Source organism: Punctularia strigosozonata (genome assembly GCF_000264995.1).
Source record: "Punctularia strigosozonata HHB-11173 SS5 unplaced genomic scaffold PUNSTscaffold_20, whole genome shotgun sequence".
Taxonomy (NCBI): Eukaryota; Fungi; Basidiomycota; class Agaricomycetes; order Corticiales; family Punctulariaceae; genus Punctularia; species Punctularia strigosozonata.
The window spans coordinates 335,116-359,663 of NW_006767452.1; the positions used below are offsets into that span (position 1 = coordinate 335,116).

A 24,548-nucleotide genomic window follows, 5' to 3' on the forward strand; every position below is an offset into this window, starting at 1 on the left:
TCCCACGTACCACTATCACGAGCCTGTGAACTCACCTACCGCGACGGCGATGCTCCCGCCGGTGGTTAGATCGCCAAGCTGACACGCCCCATGTTGCCTTTGGATGGCATACGTGTGGTTGAGGTGAGCGCGGTGGACTCCCCTAGTCGCGCGAGACCTCATGGAACGCCCTAGTTCGCCGGCCTTGCGCCAGCGCCATTCGCTGGTCTTGTACTGGCCGACTGGGGTGCAGATGTCATTCGTATTGACAGAGCTGGCCAGGCGACTTCCACAGATGTCCTTTGCCGCGGAAAACGTTCCTTTGCTGCAAATCTGAAGCATACGGCTGGCAAAAACATCGTGCTTAAGCTCATTTCAAGTGCGGATGTCTTGATTGACCCCTTTCGCCCTGGTGTGCTTGAACGCCTCGGATTCGCCCCCGAAGTTTTCCTTGGTCCAGAAGGAATCAATAAACGCTTGATATACAGCAGAATTCGGGGGTGCGTAAGTCGATCGTTCTGTGGCAACTGGCGTCACAGGAGTATCTAGCTTTCCTATCGGAGATACTCGACAGAATTCGGCAGGTGGGGTCATGCAGTACATCGACTCTTTCAGCACTCATCGATGTTTTAGGACATGATATCAATTATCTTGCTGCCAGCGGTGTTCTCTCCGTGCGTGAGATGACTCTCATACTCATATGCCCAGCAACGTGAAACCGGACCGGTGCAGATGCTTCCCGGAACGGACAAACCCATGTTTCCGTTAAACCTCTTGGCAGACTTCGGCGGTGGAGGATTGCTCTGTGCCCTCGGTATCATCCTCGCGCTCTTCCAACGTCAATCAACAGGAGTTGGTCAAGTCGTAACCACTGACATGGCGAGTCCTCGGGATAACGTGATGTAACACGAGAATTGAGGGAAAATCATTAGGTCTCAGGAACTCGCTACATATCATCGTTCCCATTACTGAATACTGCGAATATGTCGTCACCGTGGTTCTCCGGCTCCCGAGGCACCAACCTGCTGGATGGCGGCGCCCCATTTTACGATATTTACGTCTGCTCTGACGGTGGATATATTTCGGTTGGATGCCTTGAACCGCAGTTCTTCACCGCATTCATTGACAGCCTACGCTCGGCTTTGCCACGCGACTTCTCTGTGGGAGGATGGATACCGAGCTTGGCGAGTCTCGAGGATCGAAGTCAATGGCCTCAGCTACGCGAATACATTGGTACAGCTTTTCGCGCGCACACCAGAGACTATTGGGCCGGAGTTTTTGACGGTGTGGATCAGACATAACTTATCCGTAATCTCAACTGATCAACTGTTATTATTTAGCGACTGACTCCTGCGTGGTGCCTGTCCTCAGCCCCACCGAAGCATCTGCGAAATTGGGGTCGTCGATTCCGTTGCGACATCCGTGTCTGAGTGCCGCTGTTAATCCGCCACGATCTTCCCACCAATCACACGCGACGATCGCACCCGGTCGACACACTCACGAAGTCCTGATGGAGTTGGGATATTCTGATGCTGATCGACGTCGACTTGTCCTGAGTGGCGCTGTCGGAGGCTCTTCGGTGGGATTGAACATGAATCAAACAAAACTGTGATTGACTACCCACGGGCGGAGCATAGTGTATTATGTACGAACAATACGTAACAGTAACTTCCCACAAGATTCCGGTGCTGGTACTCTCGCAGTGGGCTTGCATACCCCGGCTACCAAACACTGCCGCGGTCGAAGGAATGCACTATGGCCTGGCGCATCGCATTCTGCCCAGCCTCCGGAGCTGTTAGCGTCGCATTTGGCTTTTGTATTCATGCAGGAAGAGAAGAACTCTACAGACGGTCAACGATAGCCAACGATAAGGCTGTAACTGGAATTATAGACGAGCTATGTCTACATCGCGCTGAGAATGCTACAAGTAAGGTGAACGAACGAACCGCTCAGAATCTATGGCATGGCGAAGTCCGCGGTAATCGAACAGCGGGCAACTTAATGATAAGTATGGTAAGGGACGAATATAAGGGAGAGGCTAAGCTGCAGTATAAAAAATCTAGAGAAGGAGTGACTGGTCCATGAATAAATCAAGTAATGGATAGGTGGTGAACACCCTCAATGCTCTTTGACAGCAGGGCGCTTCTCCAAGAGGGGTACGATACGAGTGCGCTTCACCTCGAGCCCGTGACGGCCAAAGTAACGCTGACTTTCGAAGCTCCATTGGTCGTTAGTGCGGACGAGGTTGCCGATGCTCTCGATGTAGCGTTGGACACTCGGCTGCATGCACGCGGGGTCATTCTTCGAGTCTTCCCAGAGCTTCACGAACTCCGCCGCGAGCTGCTCGTGACGCCGGCCAGTAAAGGCCATGGCTCGGGCAAGGTTCATGCCCACGCTATGCATCACGACGGTCACGAAGTTGTGATCGGCGTCATCCTGAGACTGCTCCCGGTTGTAGGAGTACATGTCCTGTAGATCATGGGTAAGAATCCGAACTAAGCGTGAGCTCAAGACATACGTTAGACAGAGTGATCACGTCGATTGCGATGCGAGTCATCTCTTCGATAAGCGGAAGGTCGAAGATTTCCTCCGGTATGTCCTCTTCAAGGAGCATGAGAGCAAGCAAGGGTCTGCAACCGATGTTCTTGCGCCGGACCTCCATGTATCCGTCAATGTCGCGAACGTGCCGACAGTCTCTGTCGCGGGCTTGATCAACGACGGATTCGAGGTAGTCGCCAAAGCTTTTCAGGAAACGGCGCTGCATCACATCGCTCGCATCGACGATTGCACGTTCCCAAAATCTGGTACAGGAAAGTCAGTGAGAGCATTATATACCCGAAACAAACGACCTACTGCCGAGTGATTTCTCCGCCAACCCATTCGCCTGCGGGGCGAGGCTTGTGTGGGTTGCGCAGGGCATCCAGAACAATGTCTACTTGACTGCGGACCACATCCGCAGATTGCAAGTCGGAGAACTCGTCCACGACGAAGAATAAGTTGATCAAGTCGCACCCGACTCTGAGGTGGGCTACACGGGAAGTGAGTCGCAGCACGGACGGGTGGACTCGGGGACAACACACATAGAGACATCTTAGGATAGGCGAGAGCCGCGAACAGGCCTATGCAATATCGTCAGCTTGTCAACAAGGTGTCACGAAGCAGTACTAACCGAAGTCGCAACGGTTGAAGGCATCCTGAGCCCTCGGCTCGAAGGCACGGAAACTCTCGATCCAGGACTGCGACGCATACTTCGCCTCCTGATAGTGGGGGTTAATCCTACGAGGGAAGGGCCATTGTACAAGGGTGCGAGGAATCCGGATGATTTTCTTCTGAGGACGTCCCATATTGGCTGGGTGTGGGTGACCGACTCACCGACTATGAACGAGCTTTATAGAGCCCCGACGCGGCTTCTCCGGGGTGCAGGGATGCGGAGCCATATGAGAGCCAAGTGAACGGCGAAGTCATCGGGCTCCGGCGGCTCGCGAGTCAAAATGTGGGGACGGCGACGTAGGAAATGCATCGGATATAAGAATTGAAACATTTGTTTCACTTCTGTTCTTATTTCCAAGTATAGTCGGTCTGGACAGAAAAAGCGCTGTCGTCTCGGCGTCGACGATGCATAGCATTCGTCGCGCGAACGCGGGGCTGATGGCGAAGGCGCCGCACTGTACATCGCAGGTGCGAATGTGATATCGCGCGGGGCCAATCTGGGGAGAACAATTGGTGGATCTGAGAGCATCGGTTTTCCCGCACGCGAGCGACACGCGGGATAGACGCAAAATGAAGAACTTTGCTCGGGGGAACACCTGGGAACGCGCTCCGCGCCGGCTAGGCCTTCGCGCCCCTTCCACGTTTCACAGTGCCCACGACGTACCGAGCAAGCGTTCCGGCCTATGGCAGCGTTTCCCGCGTGAATACATATCAGCGACCCCATAATATGCAGTGTATTCCGGTGCCGGTTCCGCGCATAGGTGCGGCGAGGGCTCACGGATGCATTTTCGGGAGAAATCAATGTCTGCGCTACGGCGTTGTCCGGTGTCATGCCGATATCACTGTGCGCGCGGTATACCCATTGATTGAAGAAAACTATCGTGCGTGGGTGACCCACTCACAGGAGATGTTGATCTCTCTATGTTGTTTCCAATCCTCGCGAACCACGTCAAGTGGCCAGAACTTCCGAAGCGCGCAAAGCGAACTTCTCCGCCACGCGAGCGAGGGGGTCCTGGGCGGACAAACTTGGCGTGCAAGCTTAACCGAAGTGAACAAGGCAAAAAGATGAGATCTCGAGTTGGCGCTCACCGGTTCATTGGTTCTCGCCTTCGTCACATACGGATCACTGGGCACGGACTCCGCCCTTACTTCACGCGCGGAGTCATTCGGCTAACCATTGCGCAGCGGAAACACTCACTCAGCGGGTCCGCGAATCGCACGGGTTATGTCCGCCTGCAGTAGCGCTAAACTTTGAGACATCAACACAGCCCCGAGCGGCTTTGTTACCATAGGGAGTGTAGAGTTTCGGAAAATGTTGAGAGCAAGAAGGAACGTTTTCAATTTGGGGGTTCTGGCATTACACACGGATCACACGGTCAGGTGAGAGTTATCGCGCGCCACAATGTACTGTAGTTTTACGACCTTATGTTCAGGTTTGTAGAAGGGGGACAGGGACACGTTAGTTCAACTATCCGTGGGAAGTTCATTTTGACCCGGCCCGTTGGTCCTGAAGTGATATACATCACATTTGTGTTTTCCACAGTCAAAGCATTATTTTCCCACACTTAGTTACGGACGTCCGGCAGGTGAGGGGACAGGGGACCACCTGTCATTTTAGGTTCAGTTCATGAAGCCATGGGGACAGGGGACGAACATAAGGTCGTAAAACTACAGTATTACACATTACATAGACTTCCCCCGACTTCCTCTCACTGCCACGCGCATCATTCAGAGCTCCCGCTGCAATCGTAGTCTCGTAACCACACTGCCTGGGCGACGAGCAAGCAAAGTGCCTGTCGGCACTTTGCTTGCTCGTCGCCCAGGCAGTGTGGTTACGAGACTACTGCAATCGCACCGCTGTCATTGCATGTACACAAATGGCCTGCAGGGTCATGCTATACAGGGTCATGGGTGTATCACTGACCAATATCTCAGTTCACACCGGATCCTTTTGTTCTACAATAGCTTCCAGGCGCGCTGGTGGACGATGATGCACAGGCATCAACGGGACCCATCAGCGAGACCCATCACAGATCTCGTATCTGGTCAGGGTCGACGTATTTGCGGAGCAGCGCGAATTTGGTCATGCTATAGCATCACGGAATTGGAACGCGTATTGCGGAGCTTCGGTGCGACGGCCTCGTGGATTTCATATTCCGAACATCGCGTCTTCGAGAGACCGGAAAACTGCGAACGGTGCTGCAGCTCTTTCAATCTTCACACTTTTGTTCCCAAACTCTGCTTGTGAGACAACAAGCGGGAGCGACGGGACCATGCCTTAATAATATACGGAGAAACATAGATCCCTTACTCACCGCGGTCGCAATACTTATCAGCACCATAATTGCACCACAAGCAGTATCGGTGTCATACACCCTCTTGCGCGTTTGCATGGGCGCCTCGAGCGACAAATTATTTTCTCCGCACTCTGAAGCTCCGTCTTTTACTGTCGGATCTTCTGATCAGCCACCGTCGCGGTACTTTGGACGGCATCAGCCGCACAGATCGGAAATCGCTCAGCTGGGAAGGGACGAAGTTTAAGTTGAATAGCACGAGGCAAGGCGTACAGTCTCATTGCCAGCTTTTTGTTCTCAACCCATTCAATCTCCGGTGCCGCGATGAGCGATGATGAATGCCGCAAAGGTCAATGGGGCTGAGAGCTCATCGACATCGATGAACATTCTTTTCTCCATCTGTCCTCCCATCCAAGCGCCGTAAGCTCGTGCCGACGGCCCTTTCCTTTGGGAAAACAGCGCGCTCGGTTGTCTCGGTCGAACAAAAGGGGAGTGGCGGTGGACTTGCCATATTTGGACCCGTATTGTCCACAAAAAGCAGGTGGGCACCGCCCCAGACCCGACGCTTCGGGCTTGTCGCTGTTGGTGGCTAACCAATGACCGACGCTGTCTCACCGCGCCCAGCATCGTGAGCGGCGACGGCGGTCATTAAACCTGTCCTTCCTCTTCCTTCATCTCAGCTGGCCTGGTCTTTGCTGTCGCGTCCCCTTTCTTCTTCCTTTCCACTCTTTCATCGACGTACAAAACCCCTGTTCAAGTTCTTGTGTCTGTCTGCGATCACGATGTTCAATCCGGAGTCACTTTGCGGTCATCAGCGCTTTGCGCTCAGCGTACGTTTCACGTTTTCTTAGCTGGGCCAGAGCTAATACGCAAGCCGGGAATGTAGGGCTCGCCCTCGACCTGCGCCCTTGATGTCGTTATAGTACCGATTCCGTCCATCCTCTTCATTCTCGGTTCCGGGGTGATTCTCCTCAAGTCTGGAAGGTCCCTGTGGCACCCGCAGGTTGCCGGCGGCCTACCCAAGTGGCTCCATATTCTCTACGCAGCGCTCGTGTTCGCCGCGTTTGGCATGGGCGTGTTGGAAATCGCGCGGGACATCGCTGCGGACTTTGGCGTCGGCTTGCTGCCTATAGATCTAATTGCTGTAGCGTTCGCTTTCTTGCTGCTGGCTGTCAAAGGCCGCAGGAGGTCCTCAACGATCAGCCTCGTGAGTTTACCGCCCCTACTCAAGCTCGGAGTGATTTGACAACTGACGAATTCACGATGGCAGCTGTTGGTCGTGTATTGGGCGCTGTACGCCATCGTAGCCGTAGTCAAGGTTGCTCGCCTGCACCTTCTGGAGACGGAGAACCCGACGACGATGAAGAACTCGAACTACCCAAGCTCCGATTTGTTCCTGGATAACGCAGTCATGGTAAGTGCTGCATCCCACCAGCATCGAATGGGCGCGTTTCGTCTGATGTTGGGTGACATTAGCTCGGGTTGTACATTTCCTTCACGATATTCGAGATGACCCAGCTCTTCTTGGTACGAGGTATTGAGGACAAGGTGATCAAGTTTGGCGCCATTCCGACCAAGGTCTAAGCCACTGGCAACTGTGTGCAATCGGATTCATTGCACTCGCGACGCGCACGGCGTTCTCGATTATGGATGGTTGTATACTACTACTGGCCTGGTGTATCAGTATAATATTGTGTACGTGCTTGTATGTCCAGGAGGAATATACGCTGCAGCATGTGGAACAACCAGAACCATAAACTCGGGTTCAGCTTTTCTTCCAGTGCATCTTCCACCTTTGCCCGAGTTTGTGACATGGCCTCCGCCGCAACGACCTCGAATAATGCGGGCTCGGCAGTGGCAGGCCTACCCACCGCCTCTTCGTCAAAGGTAGATTCACATCGCGCCCGTGTTCCATGGTGCCAACGATTCATAAACAGGCTTGTAGGGCAAGACGAAGGCGAAGCAACGATATCTGAAGCGGAAGAAGGAAAAACGTAAATCGAAAAAACGCGCGCCTGCGCTCGCAGACAAAGGGGGGAAGCAACAGGACAAGGCAAAGGATGCCGACGCAGATGTTGACATGGAAGGCGAGGGAGAAGAGGACGAAGATTGGGAGGATGTGCAGGAGGAGCGGGAAGATCAGGAACAGGAACGGGGAGTAGATGAAACAATGGAGAGGAAGAAGCGGAGGAAGGAGAGGAAGGAAAAGAAAGATGGAGAGCGGAAGGATAAGGCGGGGAGGGAGCGCAAACGGCGGAGGCTCTCGCCACCCTCAGAGCACGAGGAGGAGGAGAAGGACAAGCCTGACGAAGATCAAGACCAAGTTGCCGAAGCAGACGCAGACCGGGGCGATAAACCTGCGCCGCCGAAGAGACAACCGACGCCCGACCTCCCCGGCGCGCTCCCGTCGTTCCCGCTCCCGCGACGACCAGACGCGCCGTCCAAGCTCGATCTCGCGTTGCAAGGGCTCGACAGCGCGCTAGCGAACGCGGAGGTTGTTGATCCGGCCGTCACGCGATCCGTGGACGATGCGTCGCTGAGCGAGAAGATGCGCAGGCGGCTGAAGGAGCTCGGAATCGGCGAGCTGTTCGCGGGTGAAGTCTTTCTGCACCATCCCCCCGGTTATTCATCTCGTACTCACTGCTGCGTGGTGTGCAGTGCAGACTGCGCTCCTGCCGTTCCTCCTCCCGTCGTCGCCCGCGCAGCGCGCGCTGTACATGCCTTATGATCCGCCGCGCGACGCGTGCGTCTCGGCGCCGACGGGTAGCGGCAAGACGCTCGCGTATGTCATTCCTATAGTCGAGGTACGCCCCCCGCCTCCTCTTTCTCGTTCGTTTGCCCGAGGATCAACAGCTGACGTCAGTATAAATTCGCGCAGGTATTGGCGTCGCGGATTGTAACGCGGTTACGCGCACTGGTCGTGCTCCCGACGCGCGATCTCGTCGCGCAGGTGCGCGAGACGTTTGAGGCGGTTGGGAAAGGGCGCGGGCTCAAGGTGGGCTTCTTGATGCATGCAAAGAATTCCTTTGAAGCTCATATACGGTATAGATCGCCACCGCGACAGGCCAACATTCGTTTGCCCACGAGCAAACGCAGCTTATGGCAGACCGATCGAAGCCGTATGTTTCCTTACCACCTCAGTTCGGAGAAACGAGATCTGACGAAGCATATGCGCGTGATCGCCTTGTTCAGGTTACTCGGCGGATCGAGCAAGGTCGACGTGCTGATTTGTACGCCCGGGCGGCTGATCGACCACCTCGAGGGCACGCCCAACTTTACGCTGCAGCATCTCCGCTTTCTCGTACGTTTGTCTGTTGATCATACCCTGAATCAGACCCGACGTGCTCAGTCAAAGAACAGGTAATTGACGAGGCGGATCGCCTGCTCGCGCAGTTGTTCCAAGACTGGCTTGCGAAGGTACTGGCCGCCACACGCCCGCCGTCTTCGCTGTCTTCCGCCTTTGCCTTATCGTCGCCCTCCTCCTCTGTGGTACCCCATGCGGACGCGCTTGCGCCCGCGTTCGCCTCGCTACTCGGACTCAGTCCTTCGTCCCCCTCGGGCCTGCTGACGGAGTTCGACGAGCCCAAGGCTTCCTCGTGCCAGAAGCTGCTGTTCTCCGCCACACTCACGCGTGACCCGGGGAAGCTCGCGGCGCTGGCGTTGAGGGAACCCAGGTACTTTGTCGTCGCCGGCGAGCGCAAGCGTGCACAAGGAGCAGAAGAAAGGGAGGAGGAGGCAGGTAAGATGGACGGCGTGGTGGACTTTGTGATGGAGAAGTTCAGCGTGCCGGAGACGTTGGAGGTGCGCTCTCTCCTCTTTCTCTGGTCTGAATCCATGGACCTCCTTTCTGAACGGCGATTGTGCAGGAGCATTACCTCGTCACATCCGCGGCGCAGAAGCCGCTCGCGCTCATGTACCTCGTGCACGCGCGGGGCGTCGGTGCGGACAGCGGGGGCGTGCTCGTGTTCGCCAAGTCGGCCGAGGCCGTCGCGCGTCTGGTGAAGTTTGTCGAGTTTTTCGAGGAAGCGCGCGTTGACGCTCTCCCCGCGGATACCGGTCGGCGGCGGGTGAGCGTGAAGGCGTATTCGAGCGATCTGGCGCCGGGGGAGCGGAGGGCGATCTTGGAGGGGTTCAAGGCGCGAAAAATTGACATGTGGGTAACTTGACTTCTCTTTTTCGACTTTGGGTTGGATGCGGGGCGTTTGCTGACGTTATGGGGATAGGTTGGTGTGCTCGGATTTGGTGGCGCGTGGGATGGATATTAGCCATGTGGAGCATGTTGTGTCGTACGATGCCCCGGTGGACGTGCGGAAGTATGTGCATAGGGTGGGCAGGACGGCGCGGGCGGGGAGGAAGGGGTGTGCGTGGAGTTTGGTGGAGGAGCAGGAGGTGAGGGTTTCTTACTCTTGCGTCCTTGCAGTGGATGTCCAGGCTGACGTCGGTTGCAACGCAGGCGAGATGGTTCAAGGAGATGCTGCGCGAGGCGGATCATCTAGCGCGGGTGAAGCACGTTAGGGTCAGAGACGAGGAGAAAAAGTGGAAGGAGCTGGTGCCGTTCAATGAGGTGAGCGGTAGCCGACTGGTCATCCTCACAATCAACTCATGTTTGCAACTCAGGCGGCATTGAAGAGGCTCAAGGAGACGTATTCGCGATGATCATGGCGCGTGCCACCGGTACTCATCCTACTATAGTGGTCTGCATCTCACTGGTCGGTCTCGGCCCCCGCGAGGAGGAGATAAGATCGGGTGCTTATCAGGACAGAGGGCGCGCTTCGGTGCAATGAGGCTGTGCTTCACGTCGGGACGGAGGTGAGCATGTGGCGCAGGACGTGCCGTTGGCGAGCCGGGCATGAACGCGGATGTGGAACTCCCGTCGGAGAAACTGAACTTGGGTCAACCTGTTCGCTCGTGGCCGTTCGGGCATCGTCGACTGATCGCTCGACGCAGAACAAAGCGGTAATAGCGAGCGTGCATTGCAAAAGTAATTGTAAACGCGCCCAATATGACGAATTTGACGGTGATATATCATTCGCTGTACCTCGTGCTGCGCCCCTCCGGTAACGCTCCCTCCCGCAGTTGGCTGTGATTGCCTCTGATTGCACGCCAGGTCTAAAGATGGCACCGCGAACCGCGGCCTCCGGCCTCGAGCATGCTGCGGGGCGCAGGGCGGACCGCATGGGACGCTGACTCAGGCCAAAATACAAAATCTCGCCTCCGGGGTGGGAGCGTTAGCTTTGCCTTTGCGCTGCTGCGACCTTTCGTGCTCGTTGCGGGAGAGAACCGTTTGGGTTTTGGGTCCTGCGCTTCAGCTTACGAGCAGTCGATCCACCGGTAATAGGAGGTGGGGCAAGGTCCGATTGACTGTCTTCAACTGGGAGCCGGCATTCGTCATCGACTCGTAGACGCCCTTCATCCCTGTCTCTTCAGCAAGGAAGGACGACGTCGAGCAGTAACGCAACGATGGCACGGACGAGCACCGACAAAGTACAGGAGAAGGAGATGAAGGACGTCGAGGCCGGCAGCATCAAGACCGAGTCCGCCGAGGACGATTTGAAGAAGGATATTCAGCAGCAGCCGGAGTTGGTGGGATACGATAAACGGCCGATGTGAGTAGCGTCGTTGTTATATATATTCTGCAGCGCATTGCAGAGCGAGGACCTCCTGGATGACTGTACTCGTCCGGTGCTCATCCCGCTCGGCGATCACCTCATACTCCCGCTGCGCGTCCCACACTTTTCCTAATTGCTCTCTTCGTCTCATTGCAACAATGGTATACTGATTATGGAGTTATGCTCCACAGATGGCTCCGCGTCCCCTTCGTATCCAGCCACCGCCCCCCGCCATCCGGATCCGTCGCCGACGCGCCGCCCATCCCCGAACAAAACGCGGGTTGGTTTTCGCTCCTCGCCTTCAACTGGATTACGGACCTCCTCGCGCTCGGCTACGCCCGCCCCCTGGAAGCGTCCGACCTGTACGCGCTCCAGCCCGAGCGCTCCGCCGCCCTCATCGCCGACCGGATTGAGGCGAGCTTCGAGAAGCGCAAGGCCAAGGCGGACGAGTGGAATGCACGCGTGGCGAGAGGGGAAGTGAGGGCGCCGGTGTGGAAGCGCGCGCTGTGGTTGCGGAGCAGGAACGGGGTGGAGCTTGAAAAGCGGTGGAGGGAGCGCGAGGGGAGGCGGAAGGCCAGCCTAGTGTGGGCACTAAACGACGCGGTGTTCTGGTGGTTTTGGAGCGGAGGAGTGTTGAAGGTCATCGCTGATACCGCGCAGGTCACGTCCCCGCTCATGGTCAAGGTACGCGAGTGCTTCTTCCGTCGAATTGTGCATCGCTAAACGCACCGCATATAGGCACTCATTACGTTTGCGACCGATTCCTATCGCGCGCACAAGCTGCACGAAACCTCGCCCCACGTCGGGCGCGGTGTCGGTCTCGCCATCGGTCTCCTCCTGCTCCAGCTCCTCGCGTCCGCATGCACCCACCACTTCTTCTACCGCGCCTCCTCCACCGGCGTCCTCCTCCGCGGCGGACTCATCACCGCCATCTACCGCCGCTCGCTCCACCTCTCCTCTCGCGCGCGCTCCGCGCTCCCGAACGGCAAGCTCGTGAACCACATTTCGACGGACGTGAGCCGGATCGACTGGTGCTGCCAGTTCTTCCACATGTCCTGGTCCGCGCCGATCCAGCTCGCGGTTTGCCTCGTCATCCTCCTCGTGCAGCTCGGGCCTAGCGCGTTGGCCGGATTTGGCTTCTTCGTGCTCGTGACGCCGTTGCAGACGTGGGCGATGAAGCGGTTGTTCGGGATCAGGAAGAAGAGCATGGTGTGGACGGATAAGCGCGCGAAGCTGCTGCAGGAGCTGCTCGGCGGCATGCGCGTCCTCAAGTTCTTCGCATGGGAGGACGCATTCCTCGCCCGCATCGCGGACTATCGCAAGCACGAGATTACGCGAGTCACCCCCTGCCTCCTTCCTTTTGTGTACGCTCGTCTGACCTTTGTATCCGTTAGGCACATTCGGAGCTTGCTCCTCCTCCGTTCGGTGGCCAACGCGGTGGCGATGAGTCTGCCCGCGCTCGCGAGCGTGCTCTCGTTCGTCGCCTACTCGCTCAGCGGGCACGCGCTCGAGCCGGCGGTCATATTCACGAGTCTGACGCTCTTCCAGCTCCTGCGCATGCCGCTCATGTTCTTGCGTGCGTTCACTCCTTGACCGGACCATGTCATCCCCCATCGTTGCTCACGGAACACGTATCTAACAGCCGTGTCCTTCTCGGCCATCGCGGACGCGCAGAACGCGATCGAGCGCATCTACGGCGTGTTCGAGGCTGAGCAGCTGGACGAACACAAGACTTTCGATCCCGACTTGGACGCAGCCATCGAGGTCGAGGACGCTGATTTCACGTGGGACAGCCCGCCGCCCGCCGAGGTGCAGAAGAAAGAGAAAAAGAACCGGCTCAAGGGCCTCGGGCGGGCGCTCAAGGGCAAGAAGACGAAGTCGTCCCCGGGAACGCCGTCGGGCACGGGCGCGGTCACCCCGGCCGTCGCGGAGGAGAAGGACAAGGGCGAGATCTTCCGGCTGAAGGGGATCAACCTCTACGTGCCCCGCGGCAAGCTCGTCGCCATCGTCGGCCCCGTCGGGAGCGGCAAGACGAGCCTGCTCGAGGGCCTCATCGGCGAGATGCGGCGGACGAGGGGCGCGGTTGCTTTTGGAGGGAGTGTCGGCTATTGCCCGCAGAACGCGTGGATACAGAACGCGACGATCCGGGAGAACATATGCTTCGGCAGGCCGTGGGAGGAGGAGCGGTACTGGCGCGCGGTGAAGGACAGCTGTTTGGAGGCCGACCTGGAGGTCTTGCCGAACGGCGATTTGACGGAGGTGGGCGAGAAGGTCAGTGTTCGCGAGCTGCCTGCGGGAGGAGCGTGAGGCTGAGGCGCGGTTACGACGTAGGGCATCTCCCTCAGTGGCGGGCAGAAGCAAAGGCTGAACATCTGTCGCTTGATCTATTGCGACACGGACATCCAAATCTTCGACGTGAGTCTCCCCCGCATGTGACCCTCATCGTTGAATGTCCGACACGTGTGCCCTCCAGGACCCGCTGAGCGCGCTCGACGCGCACGTCGGGAAAGCCGTGTTCACCAACGTGCTCCAGAACGCGGCGCCGGGAAAGACGCGCCTGCTGGTCACGCATGCGCTGCACTTCCTCCCACAGGTGGACTATATCTACACGATGGTCGAGGGGTGCGTCGCCGAGCGCGGGACGTACGCCGAGCTCATGTCGCAGGAGGGCGAGTTTGCGCGCTTCGTGCGCGAGTTCGGGAGCCAGCTCGCCCGCGAGGAGGAGGAGGAAGAGCGCGCGGTCGAGGCCGTCGAGCTGGCCGTGACGGACGAGGAGGAGGAAGCGGAGAAGCGCAAGGTGGAGAAGAGGCGGAAGATGATCGCGGGCAAGGCGATGATGCAGGTCGAGGAGCGCAACACGGGCGCTATCAGCGGCGGCGTGTATGCGGCGTACATACGTGCGGGCGAGGGAAAGTTGCTCGTGCCCTTCTTGCTGCTCAGTTTGACGCTCATCCAGGGCGCGACCGTGCTGTCGAGTTACTGGTGAGTGCAAGGAAATACCGCCGCGTACATCGAGCTGAAGCAGGCGCGGTGCAGGCTCGTGTGGTGGCAGAACATGTCGTTCAACCAGTCTCAAGGCTTTTACGTACGTGAATGCTTGTCGTCGAGGTGGACATGCGGGCTCATCTAGGGTGTAGATGGGTATTTACGCGATGCTTGGTGTTTCGCAAGCGGTGGCGTCAACGTTCATGGGCTTCGCATTCTCGTTCCTCACGTACTACGCGTCGAAGAACCTGCATCGAGACGCAATCACGCGGGTGATGCACGCGCCGATGTCGTTCTTCGAGACTACGGTGGGTGTTGCGATCACCTCTTCGACGACGGAGGTGGTACTGAGGCCGTGACGCTGGCAGCCCTTAGGACGGATCATGAACCGATTCGCGAAGGATATTGATACCATCGACAACACATTGGGAGATGCCTTGCGCATGTTCGCCAATACATTATGTACGATATTCTCTTTCTTCCTGTGATTGCCTGTTCCTGACGGTGTGTATAGCGGGCATTCTCGGCGCCATTATCTTGATTTCGATTATCCTGCCCTGGTTCCTTATCGCCGTATTCGCGATCCTGTTCGTCTACTATTTCTATGCCATCTTCTACCGTTCAAGCGCTCGGGAGCTCAAGGTGAGGTTCCCAATGCTCCGCGAGATTAGATACTAACGACCTTGCAGCGTTTGGATGCAATCTTACGATCGTCGCTCTACTCGCATTTCAGCGAAAGCTTGTCGGGCCTGGCCACCATCCGGGCGTACAATGAGACTGATCGGTTCATCAAGGAAAACAAGGAGCGCATGGACATTGAGAATCGCGCGTACTGGCTTACGGTCACGAACCAGCGCTGGCTCGGGATCCGGCTTGATTTCCTTGGCACGATCCTCACCTTCATCGTCTCGCTCCTCACTGTCGGCACGCGCTTCTCGCTAAACCCGGCGCAGACGGGCGTCGCGCTCTCATACATCATCTCCGTCCAGCAGGCGTTCGGCTGGATGGTCCGCCAGTCGGCCGAAGTAGAGAACGACATGAACTCGGTTGAGCGTATCATGCACTACGCAACGGCCATCGAGCAGGAGGCGCCAGCGGAGGTACCTGGGAACAAGCCCCCCGCGGATTGGCCCGCCAACGGCGAGGTCGAGATGGAGCAGGTTGTGATGAAGTATCGCCCCGAGCTTCCGCCAGTGATCAAGGGTATCAGCATGCGCGTGCGTGGCGGCGAGAAGATTGGTATCGTTGGCAGGACGGGCGCCGGGAAGAGTAGCATCATGACCGCGCTCTTCAGGATCGGTGGGTGTGCTTGCGACGGTCATGGAAGGTCGCGGGTACTCACATCAGTGGATCTCATTAGTCGAGCTCTCCTCCGGGACGATCAAGATTGACGGAATTGACATCTCGAAGTTAGGCCTCAAGGATCTGCGAAGCCATGTAGCTATCATCCCTCAGGATGCCTTGCTGTGTACGCTACCGGTCTTGCTCTTTCTAATCCGGTGCAGTTACTTACCCATAACTTTGCAGTCTCTGGCACACTGCGCAGCAACCTTGATCCCTGTAAGTCAGATACATTTGATGACAATGCATACGTCATTAATCACGCACCCCGCAGTCGGATTGAAGGATGATGCCTCGTTATGGGATGCACTTAAGAGATCATACCTAGTCGAAGACACCAAGACAACGTCACTCGATCTCTCCTCCGAGAACGTTCCTGGCGGAGCGCGGAGCCCCGTGCAGCGGTTTACGCTCGACAGCCCTGTCGATGACGAAGGCAGCAACTTGAGCATTGGCCAGCGATCTTTGGTTTCGCTTGCCAGAGCGCTCGTAAAGAACTCGAAGGTTCTCATTCTTGACGAGGCTACGGTGCGTGATGTCCCCATTTGGCGCTGCACCGAGACCATGCTGACCACGGTCGTTCAGGCTTCGGTTGATTACGAGACGGACCAGAAAATTCAGGATACGATCGCCACCCAGTTTGCAGACCGGACAATACTGTGCATCGCTCGTGCGTTACCCATCCTTCGCCCGTTTTTCAAGCCATGTTTACCTATGTCACGCCACAGACCGTTTGAAAACTATCATAGGCTACGACCGCATCTGCGTGATGGACCAGGGAACAATAGCTGAGTTGGACACGCCCGCGAATCTGTATCAGAAGGCGGACGGCATATTCAGAGGCATGTGCGAGAGGAGCTCCATAACATTGGAAGACATCAAGCATGCGGCGAAAGAAAGAGACATGGACATGGAATGAAAAAGATGGGATCTTGTTCATTTCCCTGCCGTTAATCGTGGCTGCCTAACGATTTAGTGAATGTGGGTGTAGATAATAATGTATAATGCAACACTTAGACGCGAGCATTCGCCATGAAGCATCTAGAGAAAGTCGCGCGAGGTCATAGTCCTTCTGCAGGTCACAGCTAACTCGATACATTGCTGAACAGCGCTGTGCCGTGCTTCTCGCGATCCCCTTGTTCGTCTACTCATCCCGACTGAAACAAGCGGATGAATGCGGAGCAGCTGGATTCGACAGCGGGAGCAATCCTTATTAATAGTAAATTGAGTGGCTATGGACTGCATGCTGCAGGCGCCAGTAAGACGAGAGCAAGACATGAGCTTTCCGGGGATATCGGCGTGTTCTTTCAACCGCCCTAAGTATCAAGCTGGAAGCGGACAGGATGGCTTGAATTGAATCAGCGAGCGCTACAACCGGGAGAGCGCCAACGGTTAACGGTTTGCGCGTGAGGCCGTCCGCGTTGACACAGGTCCGCAGCTCGCAGTGTCAGTCGCATCCAGTCAAGTAGTACAGTACAAGAGTGTGGCAACCAGTGCGCGGTGGACGGAGTGAGGGTGTGTGATGCTTTGATGGTACATACATATATCAGACTCCGCGTCGGCGCTCGGGAGCGAGCCACATCCGGGGACGAATGACGAGCAGCTGATTTCGCGCAGAGCAGTGTGCCATGGGGGAAGAAGCTGAAACATGTGATTACGCGAGGAGGTCGGTATAATATCTTGTCAGACCAGTTGCCCGTCGTTCATTTCCAAGACTCCTCGTATATACCCCTGCGTCTGTTGATACAGGGCTGCGGTGATCGTTCGCAGTGACGCTTGTGGCCTTGACTGCGCACCTTGAACCTGTACTTTGCACCAACATCGACACCACAATGGCCACGAAACAGCTGAAGGAGTTCACGAGGGAGGAGGTTGCGAAGGTGTGTTATCTTGTCTCTCACATACAAGCAGGCGCTGAATGGGATATTGTGTAGCATAACAAGCAGGGAGACTTGGTACGCTGGTCGTTACGGGCCTAACCGCGACCTGACTAACCGGATGAACACGCAGTGGATCATCATCGATGCCAAGGTCTACGACGTATCGCGCTTTCAAGATCTCCACCCGGGAGGCGCCAGCGTCTTCTTCAACGACGATATCCCCGGCGACGACGCTACGGAAGCCTTCTACGGCCTGCACCGGCACGAGGTTCTCGAGAAACCGCAGTACGCGCGCCTCGTCATCGGCACGATCAAGGATGAGAAGTCGGTCGTCCTCGGACACCAACCCGGCGAGCTCTCGGAGGTGCCGTACGGCGAGCCGACGTGGCTGACGAAGGGATACCATAACCCGTACTACAAGGAGAGCCATCGGAAGCTGCAGCAGGCGATGCGCAAGTTCGTGGACGAGGTGATATATCCGGACGCGCAGGCACGGGAAGAGGACGGGAAGCGGCCCAGTCAGGAAGTATTCGATAAGATGGCGTACGTTCCTCCTCCGTCTTTATGTGTATAGTCTTCTGGAAAGCTAACTGGTGACGTAGTGAAATGGAGATTCATGCTATGCGCATGGGTCCGGGCAAGCACCTGAAGGGACGGAAGCTCATGGGCGGCATCGTCTCACCCGAAGAATACGACTACTTCCACGAGGTTCGTACTATATTCCTGGTTTTGCTCTCTTCATCTCGTGCTCACCTGACGCAGCTCGTGGTCACCCAAGAACTGACCCGCATCGCCGCTCGCGGATACGGCGACGGCCTCCTCGGCGGCAAGGTCATCGGTCTCCCGCCTGTGCTCAATTTCGGCTCTGAGGAGCTGAAGGCGCGGATCGTGCCCGACATTCTCGCCGGCAAGAAGTTCATCTGCCTTGCGATTTCGGAAGCATTCGCGGGAAGCGACGTTGCCGGGTTGCAGACGACGGCGAAGAAGACGGAGGACGGCAAGTTCTGGATCGTGAATGGAACGAAGAAGTGGATCACGAACGGAACGTGCGTATTGTCTTTTCCCTCCGTCGCGCGCGATTTCGATTGAGCATGATATGCTCGCAGGTTCGCAGACTACTTCACGGTCGGGTGCAGGACCGACGACGGTTTCACGATGATACTTATCGAGCGCGGTGACGGCGTGGAGACCAAGTCGATTAAGACCTCGTACTCGCCCACGGCCGGCACGGCCTACATTACGTTCGAGAACGTTAAGGTGCCCGTCGGGAACACGCTCGGCCCGGAGGGCGGAGGACTCTTCGTTATCCTCAGCAACTTTAACCACGAGCGCTGGGTGATGTGCTGCGCGTCCGCGCGGAGCCAGCGCGGTATCGTGGAGGAGTGCCTGAAGTGGTCGAACCAGCGGAAGGCGTTCGGGAAGCCGCTCAACTCGCAGGCCGTCGTGAGGCACAAACTCGCGGACATGATCGCGCGCACGGAGGCGATCCAGAGCTGGCTGGAGAACGTGACGTACCAAATGTGCAACATGGTCAGTGTCGGGCTCTGCGCGCGGCGTGTTACGACTTCGGACCCGTGCTGACGTTCCTGCCTTGCAGTCCTACAAAGAGCAAGCGGTCAAGCTTGTGGGCCAGATTGCCTTCCTCAAGTCGTACTCAACCCGATCCGCGCAAGAGACCGCGCGCGACGCCGTCCAGCTGTTCGGTGGACGCGGTATCACGCGCAGCGGCATGGGCAAGTTCATCGAGCATTATCACAGGACAGTGCCGTTCGATGCGCTCCTGGGTGGTGCGGAAGACGTGCTGGGTGACCTCGGTGTGCGGCAGGCGATCAGGGCGATCCCGAAGAACGCGCGGTTGTGAGTATGGCGGTCGGGTCGGAAGTGAAGAGGGAGAGTTATAACAACTCGACGACATATTCATGCTATACTTATTGTCTTCGTGTTACTGTATCAATAATCTGCAAAAGACTCTGTCGCGTTCGAGTGGGGTCCGTGAACTCGGCGAGGCCCGGCCTGGCCCGGCGCTGCGCCGCCGTCCCTCTGGCCGTGGCTGTGTTAGCTTTCTGGCATCCCTCCTCCGCCTTCCAGCGCCTTCCTTTTTGCTGGCCCTGCGTCCGGTCGTTTCTTCGTCGTCGGCTCTCTGGCTCATAATATTGCTCTTCCATAAGGCAAGGGCGCCAGCGGAGGGATATATCGAAAGCGCCTTCAATCTGGTCTTCACGGCGTACTGCGCGCTGCCAACATGCTTGCCAAGACGACGACCCGCGCCGTGTCGCGCGCATCTCGCTCACAACACCCCAGCTTTGGGCGGTGTATGTCCGCGGCATCGAGTGAGCATATAGCTTGTATGATTTGAGCGATGCAAGACTAACAGCATGTAGTCTCTCTCCAAGACTTCTTCCGCGATACCCCGCCGCACGACCTGCTGAGGGATGCCCCGCCGAAGCCTGAAGCCGAATCGACGATCCCTACGCCCTTCCGCGATCCGACAGCGTACATAGTCGACCGCGTTGCACCCTCTACGTCTCGATCACCGAGCACGAAACGGTTGCCCAAGGGCTACTTCTCGTCAAGAAGCAGGGGCCGGTCCCCAAGTAAACGGGGATACGCGACACAAGCTGGACCAGCTGAGCCCTCCGGCTCGGGCTCAAGGTGCGCTGTCCATCTTCGAGTGACAGAACGTTAGACAGCCCTCTGACGCTAGTTCTATCGTCAGCTCGATGGACGCTCCCGACTCGCTCTTCGGGTCCAAAAAGTCCGCATGGGATCGCATCTTCGACCCCATCCGCTCCGGCCAGACCCCCACCCTCCCCTCCTCTGCGCTCCTCCAGACCCGCCGCGCCGCGCGGCACGGTCGCTTCGGCGCGCCTGGCGATATGAAGGTCCGCAAGCAGGCCATGACCGCGAACGAGCAGAGCACGTTCGACGAGATGTTCAACCTCATCTTCACCGCTGCCACCGAGACCGGCGTCGGACACGGCAAGGGCAAGGCCGGCACCCCCTCGCACCAGATACAGATGGAGGCGCTCGGCATCGGTCGCTCCGGCGCGTTCGGCGGTACGCAGAGCATCGTCGGCCTGTACGACAACCTGCGCGGGCGGGCGAAGAACGTGGCGTGGACGTCTGACGCGGACGAGGCGCTGGATAGGAAGAAGGAGGAGATGGAGCTGTGCGACACGGATCAGCAGCTGCTCGAGTGGGCGATGCAGGAGGTGTTTGGCGAATCGCAGCGCTACGAAGCCGCCGCGCGCGAGGCGATTGCGAAGGCCAAGGCAGACCCGGACCGCGCGGGCAGCGTGGAGATGCCGCCGCTGCAACCTCCTGCATACTCCCACCTGCTCGCGGAGCTGATGCGCACGTTCAGGGACAAGTACCGCGACCCGCACCTGGCGCTGAGTATGTTCGACCATGCGAGGCATCTGTCGATTCCGTCCTATGTGTTCGGGTGCACCACCCCGGCGTATAACGAGTTGATTAGGACGCGGTGGGCGTGCTTTCGGGACCTACGGGGCGTGTTGGAGGCGCTGGAAGAGATGCGGGTGAACGGCGTCGAGCCGGACGGGACGACGAGGTCGATCGTGGAAAACCTTAGGCGGGAGGTCGGCGAGCGCAACCTGTGGGAGGAGCACGGTCAGGATGGCGAGAAGGGGCTCGTGGCGACGACCGGGAGCGACGCGGTGTGGGAGATGCTGGAACGGATCGAGAAGTTGAGCGTGAAGAGGGTGTCGAAGCGGCAGAGAATGAAGGATGCATTGGCGAAGAGCGGGGACCAGCACGAGTCAGTGGCGAGAGGGAAGAAGAAGTGGACGAACAACCAGGAGTGGAAGCAGAAGGCGTTGCAAGGGCGGCAGGAGGACGACGGCTATGAGTTCGGTAGTTGGGAGGAGAATGACAGGCTCAGGTTCGCCTGAGTGCCTACAGCCGTCGTTGCTCATGGTAACCTATAAATTACGCACAGTTAATGCTACATGCCACCTCTGAATATCATCCGAGCCTCCGAGTGTCATAGCATACATCGTCAAGCAGCATTACATCCAATTAGTCTTCCTCTCTGTCATCCATCTCATCGAAGAACAGGCAAGGCCCTTGGAACACCTCGTCTTCGACTTGCTGCTGTGAATCGTCAGGATGGCTCCCTTCGACGTTCTGCTTGTGGGTCTCGTCGAAGGCTTCGTACACACCTTCAAAGGGTGCTATGCCGGAGCATACGGGATTCCGGTGAGATGGCGTTCGACTTTCCTGAGTAAATGTGATCGGCGGGCTGTGCCTATGCTCCTGCAGGACAGCTATCAGCGGCGCTGATAGAATGGGGGCCATCGGCGAATCCTGTGCCAGCGGGATAGGATCGTCCAACGGAAATCGGCCAGCGGCCGGGGGCGAAGATGTCCGGGGGTCGAGCTGTGTCGTCGCCGGAGGAGATCGCAATGCCACCACTTCGTCGCCAGGCGCAGGTTGAATTGTAGGACCCGTATTAGCGAGTCCTGGGTCCTGCAGAGGAAGCGGCACAGACAAGTCTTCTGTCGTTGTGTGATCAGCGAGAAAGTCAAGGTCTTCGACGGAGCCGCTCCGCCACATCGCCAGAATATCCGACACGTCCGCCTGGGAGTCGTCCATCCAAGATAAATCGAGGATATCCGGAGAGCGCATATAGTCAGGAGCAACAACATAGGCCTGCGAACCCGGCATGGGAGATGACAAATCCCAGTTCAGCTCGTCTTCTGGGTATGGCCCGGCCGGAATAGGAGACAGTGTGGGAATAGGCTCCGGAACCTTCGCGCGCACAGGCTCGAGCACGAGTGGGCCTGGTTTGTGGGCGATCCCAAGGTCGGACGATTCTTCATAGTGTCGGGGCGAGCGGTAGCCCACTCCTCGCCGGCTATTGCCATTTACGACGTCTAATTCGTTGGGGTATCGGCGTGGCGATCTTGGTAGACCGGTTCGGCGTGTTGTGCCTAAGAGTTCACTAATCGAGGCCCAAGGGTCGGGAGATTCAAGGATATCAACGATAATGTTTCGATGGGCATCATTATGATCGAGGCTCTTGACCGAGGAGACGAGATATGGCGATGAAGGTCCTGTTGTATCCTCCCGGCTTCTTGAGCTGACGTCGCGGTAGGTGGGAGGAGAGGTGAGACCGGACGATACTTCCCGTTCCCCTGAAGGCAGACATTGAGGGCGATCCGGATCGCGGAAGTACGTGGGCGAGAATTGTTGAGGGCGGTAAGGTAGTGCGCTGGTGTTCAAATCGGACGTCAAAACGTATCCGGCAGAGGCGGAGGAAGGTGGTGATCTGGACTTCTCCCAGTGCATGCCCCATTCGACGCGTTTCCCGGGAGCTTCGGCACCGGATGGGCCAGATGACCGATCTCGAGGACGTGACACTTCGGACGATCCATGCTCGGAGTATTCACCAAGAAAAGCAAGGGCAGCATAGCGGACGCTGCGTCCTTGAGCGTTCCCTAGCCCATTGCCGTAGGATCCCGGAGATGGTATTGAGGCTGACAATGTCTGACGGTTATCGGTGTCTGATGGATAACGTTCGTCCGCGATGACATGGTCCGGGTAGCGGTGACGATCAGCGTATTCTTCTGAAACCGGAAGTGGATCAGAAAGATAGGCGCCAAAGACCCTAGACAAGCGGGATTGCTTGTTAGCAGTAGGTCGAGAATTCGGCTGCGAACTGGAGTTAGAAATAGATATGTCGTTCAGGGGCACGGAGAAATCCGACTTCAACCGAGCATTCGTCCAAGTGATAGATAAGCTAGGGCAATCGTCCGATCTCAGCAGAAACGCACAACGTAGTATTCCTCGTAGGTAGAGTGGTCGTCAGAAAAGTCTTCGGAGCGCATCTAAGGAAGCATGCCCGCGTCAGTTGTTTTCTTCTTCGAGTTGTTCATTGATATGGCCTGCCTTTGTAGGTGAAGTAGTGGTAGAACGGATATTCTTGTGCGCACCCGTCGAGCCAGATCGACGAGGTGAGGAAATCAACTTGCGCCGACGTGCATTAACGTTGGAGAGCCCCGCGAGATCGGACTGAGCCAATATTTGGTCCATTGCCGCACGCATAGAGACAGCTGATATCATGAAATAGGTGAACTGGACGCATATACGCGGTCGACTCACGTTCAGAAGCGTTGAGGGCCTCTATGAGACGAGATCGTTTCGACGAGGTGCTGGAAGAGCTCTTAGTGCTCGGGCTTCTGCGCCCTTCCGGAAAATCCGAAGATTTTATCCGTTGTTCCGGCACGACATCGTCATGCTTAGGATTGTTCCTTCTTGCGTGAGCCAGTTCGATGTCTTGGCGGGCCTCGGTTATAGCATTTTGCAGGGTCGAGTTCTGTTTGAGGCCATTCGTAAGAGCTGCGATCCGTTGTCTGCCGAAGAATCCTTTCTGCAGCCGACCAGACACGTCCCTTGAGCGTGCCTTCGCAGCGTGTCTGCATGACCGTATGGAATTCTAGCGAGAGAGTAACATGAAAACATGCTGTAGCACCTCTTTCCGCCCATGTAGTTTGTACCCGCCATTCTCGGCTATTAATCGAGAGCAAAACACATAGACAAAACGATAGCAGAAGCACTGTCGTTGCCGTCGTCGCCGTCTCATCTGTGGGGATGAGCAACGCCAGCGAGAATTTCCCGCTCCGACGTAAGTTCACACGCGTCAGCCACCTTGGCTCGCAACGGTAAGAACGGCTCGTGGTACGTCCGAGGTGGTTGACGTGCCCGGCACAACAGTTCACAGAACATCTTGCAGAGGGAAGTTGGTTATCGAGACTTTCCGGACAAAATGTTGGTAATAGAATTCGCGTCTTCGGCCTACATAGTGAGATCCTTGTATTCTGAAGGGATAAAACCAAGGAAATACGGAAATCTGTTCCCAACATAATGTTTGGACGTACTCTGAGGGCTTCCACTAATATTTTCCGCAATAATGATCCTGTGGCCAAAGCTCAGCGCGGTGTTCAAGGAGACGGGCCCAAACTCCCGGATCTGCTTATCTAAGCAGCGGAAACTTGCCCGCCACCTTATCGGCACGCCTCGCGGAGTTGGCGAAAGCTCGAGATGGCCAAGCGATCCGCGCTCCAGAAGTTACATCTCCAGACTATCGGCCCCAAGGCTCATCTAGGTGATAGTTCTACAAACTTGGACACCGAAATCTCGATGGCTATGGACCTGACTGTGGCAAAACTCGTGCTGGTCTCTGCTGCTCTGGAGAAAGCTACCGGCTCTCTGGATTACTACAGGAGGAA

At 57.0% G+C, this 24,548-nt stretch overlaps 8 protein-coding genes across 8 annotated transcripts; 6 read left to right on the forward strand and 2 right to left on the reverse strand.

Moving 5' to 3' along the window:
- Positions 1–90: 90 nt before the first annotated feature.
- Positions 91–1,648, forward strand: PUNSTDRAFT_123076 (CoA-transferase family III; the record flags this gene model as incomplete). The annotated part of the gene is made up of 7 exons (XM_007388763.1): positions 91–123; positions 175–479; positions 529–563; positions 613–653; positions 712–858; positions 912–1,263; positions 1,320–1,648. 7 exons carry the CDS (start codon positions 91–93, stop codon positions 1,589–1,591), a joined length of 1,185 nt encoding a protein of 394 aa, XP_007388825.1. The 3' UTR covers positions 1,592–1,648.
- Positions 1,649–2,000: 352 nt separating this feature from the next.
- Positions 2,001–3,323, reverse strand: PUNSTDRAFT_108886 (terpenoid synthase; the record flags this gene model as incomplete). Its single annotated transcript, XM_007388764.1, has 4 exons — positions 2,001–2,448; positions 2,498–2,780; positions 2,833–3,007; positions 3,149–3,323. 4 exons carry the CDS (start codon positions 3,321–3,323, stop codon positions 2,098–2,100), a joined length of 984 nt encoding a protein of 327 aa, XP_007388826.1. The 3' UTR covers positions 2,001–2,097.
- A 2,798-nt stretch (positions 3,324–6,121) lies between these two features.
- PUNSTDRAFT_123078 (uncharacterized protein) lies at positions 6,122–7,230 on the forward strand. The gene is made up of 4 exons (XM_007388765.1): positions 6,122–6,313; positions 6,370–6,690; positions 6,754–6,897; positions 6,960–7,230. Exons 1-4 carry the CDS (start codon positions 6,266–6,268, stop codon positions 7,065–7,067), a joined length of 621 nt encoding a protein of 206 aa, XP_007388827.1. The 5' UTR covers positions 6,122–6,265; the 3' UTR covers positions 7,068–7,230.
- A 423-nt stretch (positions 7,231–7,653) lies between these two features.
- On the forward strand, positions 7,654–10,499 carry PUNSTDRAFT_108890 (DEAD-domain-containing protein; the record flags this gene model as incomplete). The annotated part of the gene is made up of 10 exons (XM_007388766.1): positions 7,654–8,077; positions 8,142–8,287; positions 8,362–8,478; positions 8,532–8,602; positions 8,676–8,784; positions 8,844–9,284; positions 9,350–9,636; positions 9,707–9,872; positions 9,937–10,047; positions 10,101–10,499. 10 exons carry the CDS (start codon positions 7,654–7,656, stop codon positions 10,137–10,139), a joined length of 1,911 nt encoding a protein of 636 aa, XP_007388828.1. The 3' UTR covers positions 10,140–10,499.
- Positions 10,500–10,733: 234 nt separating this feature from the next.
- PUNSTDRAFT_55872 (uncharacterized protein) lies at positions 10,734–16,458 on the forward strand. The gene is made up of 17 exons (XM_007388767.1): positions 10,734–11,089; positions 11,284–11,776; positions 11,831–12,426; positions 12,487–12,668; positions 12,735–13,363; positions 13,424–13,507; positions 13,566–14,074; positions 14,129–14,177; positions 14,230–14,385; positions 14,446–14,539; positions 14,592–14,719; positions 14,767–15,376; positions 15,438–15,545; positions 15,605–15,637; positions 15,693–15,946; positions 16,004–16,088; positions 16,147–16,458. Exons 1-17 carry the CDS (start codon positions 10,944–10,946, stop codon positions 16,335–16,337), a joined length of 4,347 nt encoding a protein of 1,448 aa, XP_007388829.1. The 5' UTR covers positions 10,734–10,943; the 3' UTR covers positions 16,338–16,458.
- Positions 16,459–17,248: 790 nt separating this feature from the next.
- On the forward strand, positions 17,249–19,260 carry PUNSTDRAFT_108896 (acyl-CoA dehydrogenase; the record flags this gene model as incomplete). Its single annotated transcript, XM_007388768.1, has 7 exons — positions 17,249–17,298; positions 17,353–17,373; positions 17,429–17,841; positions 17,901–18,006; positions 18,061–18,344; positions 18,405–18,828; positions 18,896–19,260. Coding segments are annotated over 7 exons (1,562 nt in total), but the record flags the coding sequence as incomplete, so codon positions are not given.
- Positions 19,261–20,174: 914 nt separating this feature from the next.
- On the forward strand, positions 20,175–21,209 carry PUNSTDRAFT_77195 (uncharacterized protein; the record flags this gene model as incomplete). Its single annotated transcript, XM_007388769.1, has 1 exon — positions 20,175–21,209. One exon carries the CDS (start codon positions 20,175–20,177, stop codon positions 21,207–21,209), a length of 1,035 nt encoding a protein of 344 aa, XP_007388831.1.
- Positions 21,210–21,336: 127 nt separating this feature from the next.
- PUNSTDRAFT_139084 (uncharacterized protein) lies at positions 21,337–23,147 on the reverse strand (the record flags this gene model as incomplete). Its single annotated transcript, XM_007388770.1, has 2 exons — positions 21,337–23,025; positions 23,094–23,147. The coding sequence occupies 2 exons, from the start codon at positions 23,145–23,147 to the stop codon at positions 21,337–21,339; spliced, it is 1,743 nt and encodes a 580-aa protein (XP_007388832.1).
- Positions 23,148–24,548: the final 1,401 nt, after the last annotated feature.

Excerpts from the sequence above, each read along its gene's own strand:
- PUNSTDRAFT_123078 (XM_007388765.1), top strand. The coding sequence starts at position 6,266 with ATGTTCAATCCGGAGTCACTTTGCGGTCATCAGCGCTTTGCGCTCAGC. Across the intron at positions 6,314-6,369 it reads ATCAGCGCTTTGCGCTCAGC|GGCTCGCCCTCGACCTGCGC; the intron begins GTACGTTTCACG and ends CCGGGAATGTAG. Across the intron at positions 6,691-6,753 it reads GGTCCTCAACGATCAGCCTC|CTGTTGGTCGTGTATTGGGC; the intron begins GTGAGTTTACCG and ends TCACGATGGCAG.
- PUNSTDRAFT_55872 (XM_007388767.1), top strand. The coding sequence starts at position 10,944 with ATGGCACGGACGAGCACCGACAAAGTACAGGAGAAGGAGATGAAGGAC. Across the intron at positions 11,090-11,283 it reads GGATACGATAAACGGCCGAT|ATGGCTCCGCGTCCCCTTCG; the intron begins GTGAGTAGCGTC and ends TATGCTCCACAG. Across the intron at positions 15,377-15,437 it reads GACCGCGCTCTTCAGGATCG|TCGAGCTCTCCTCCGGGACG; the intron begins GTGGGTGTGCTT and ends GGATCTCATTAG.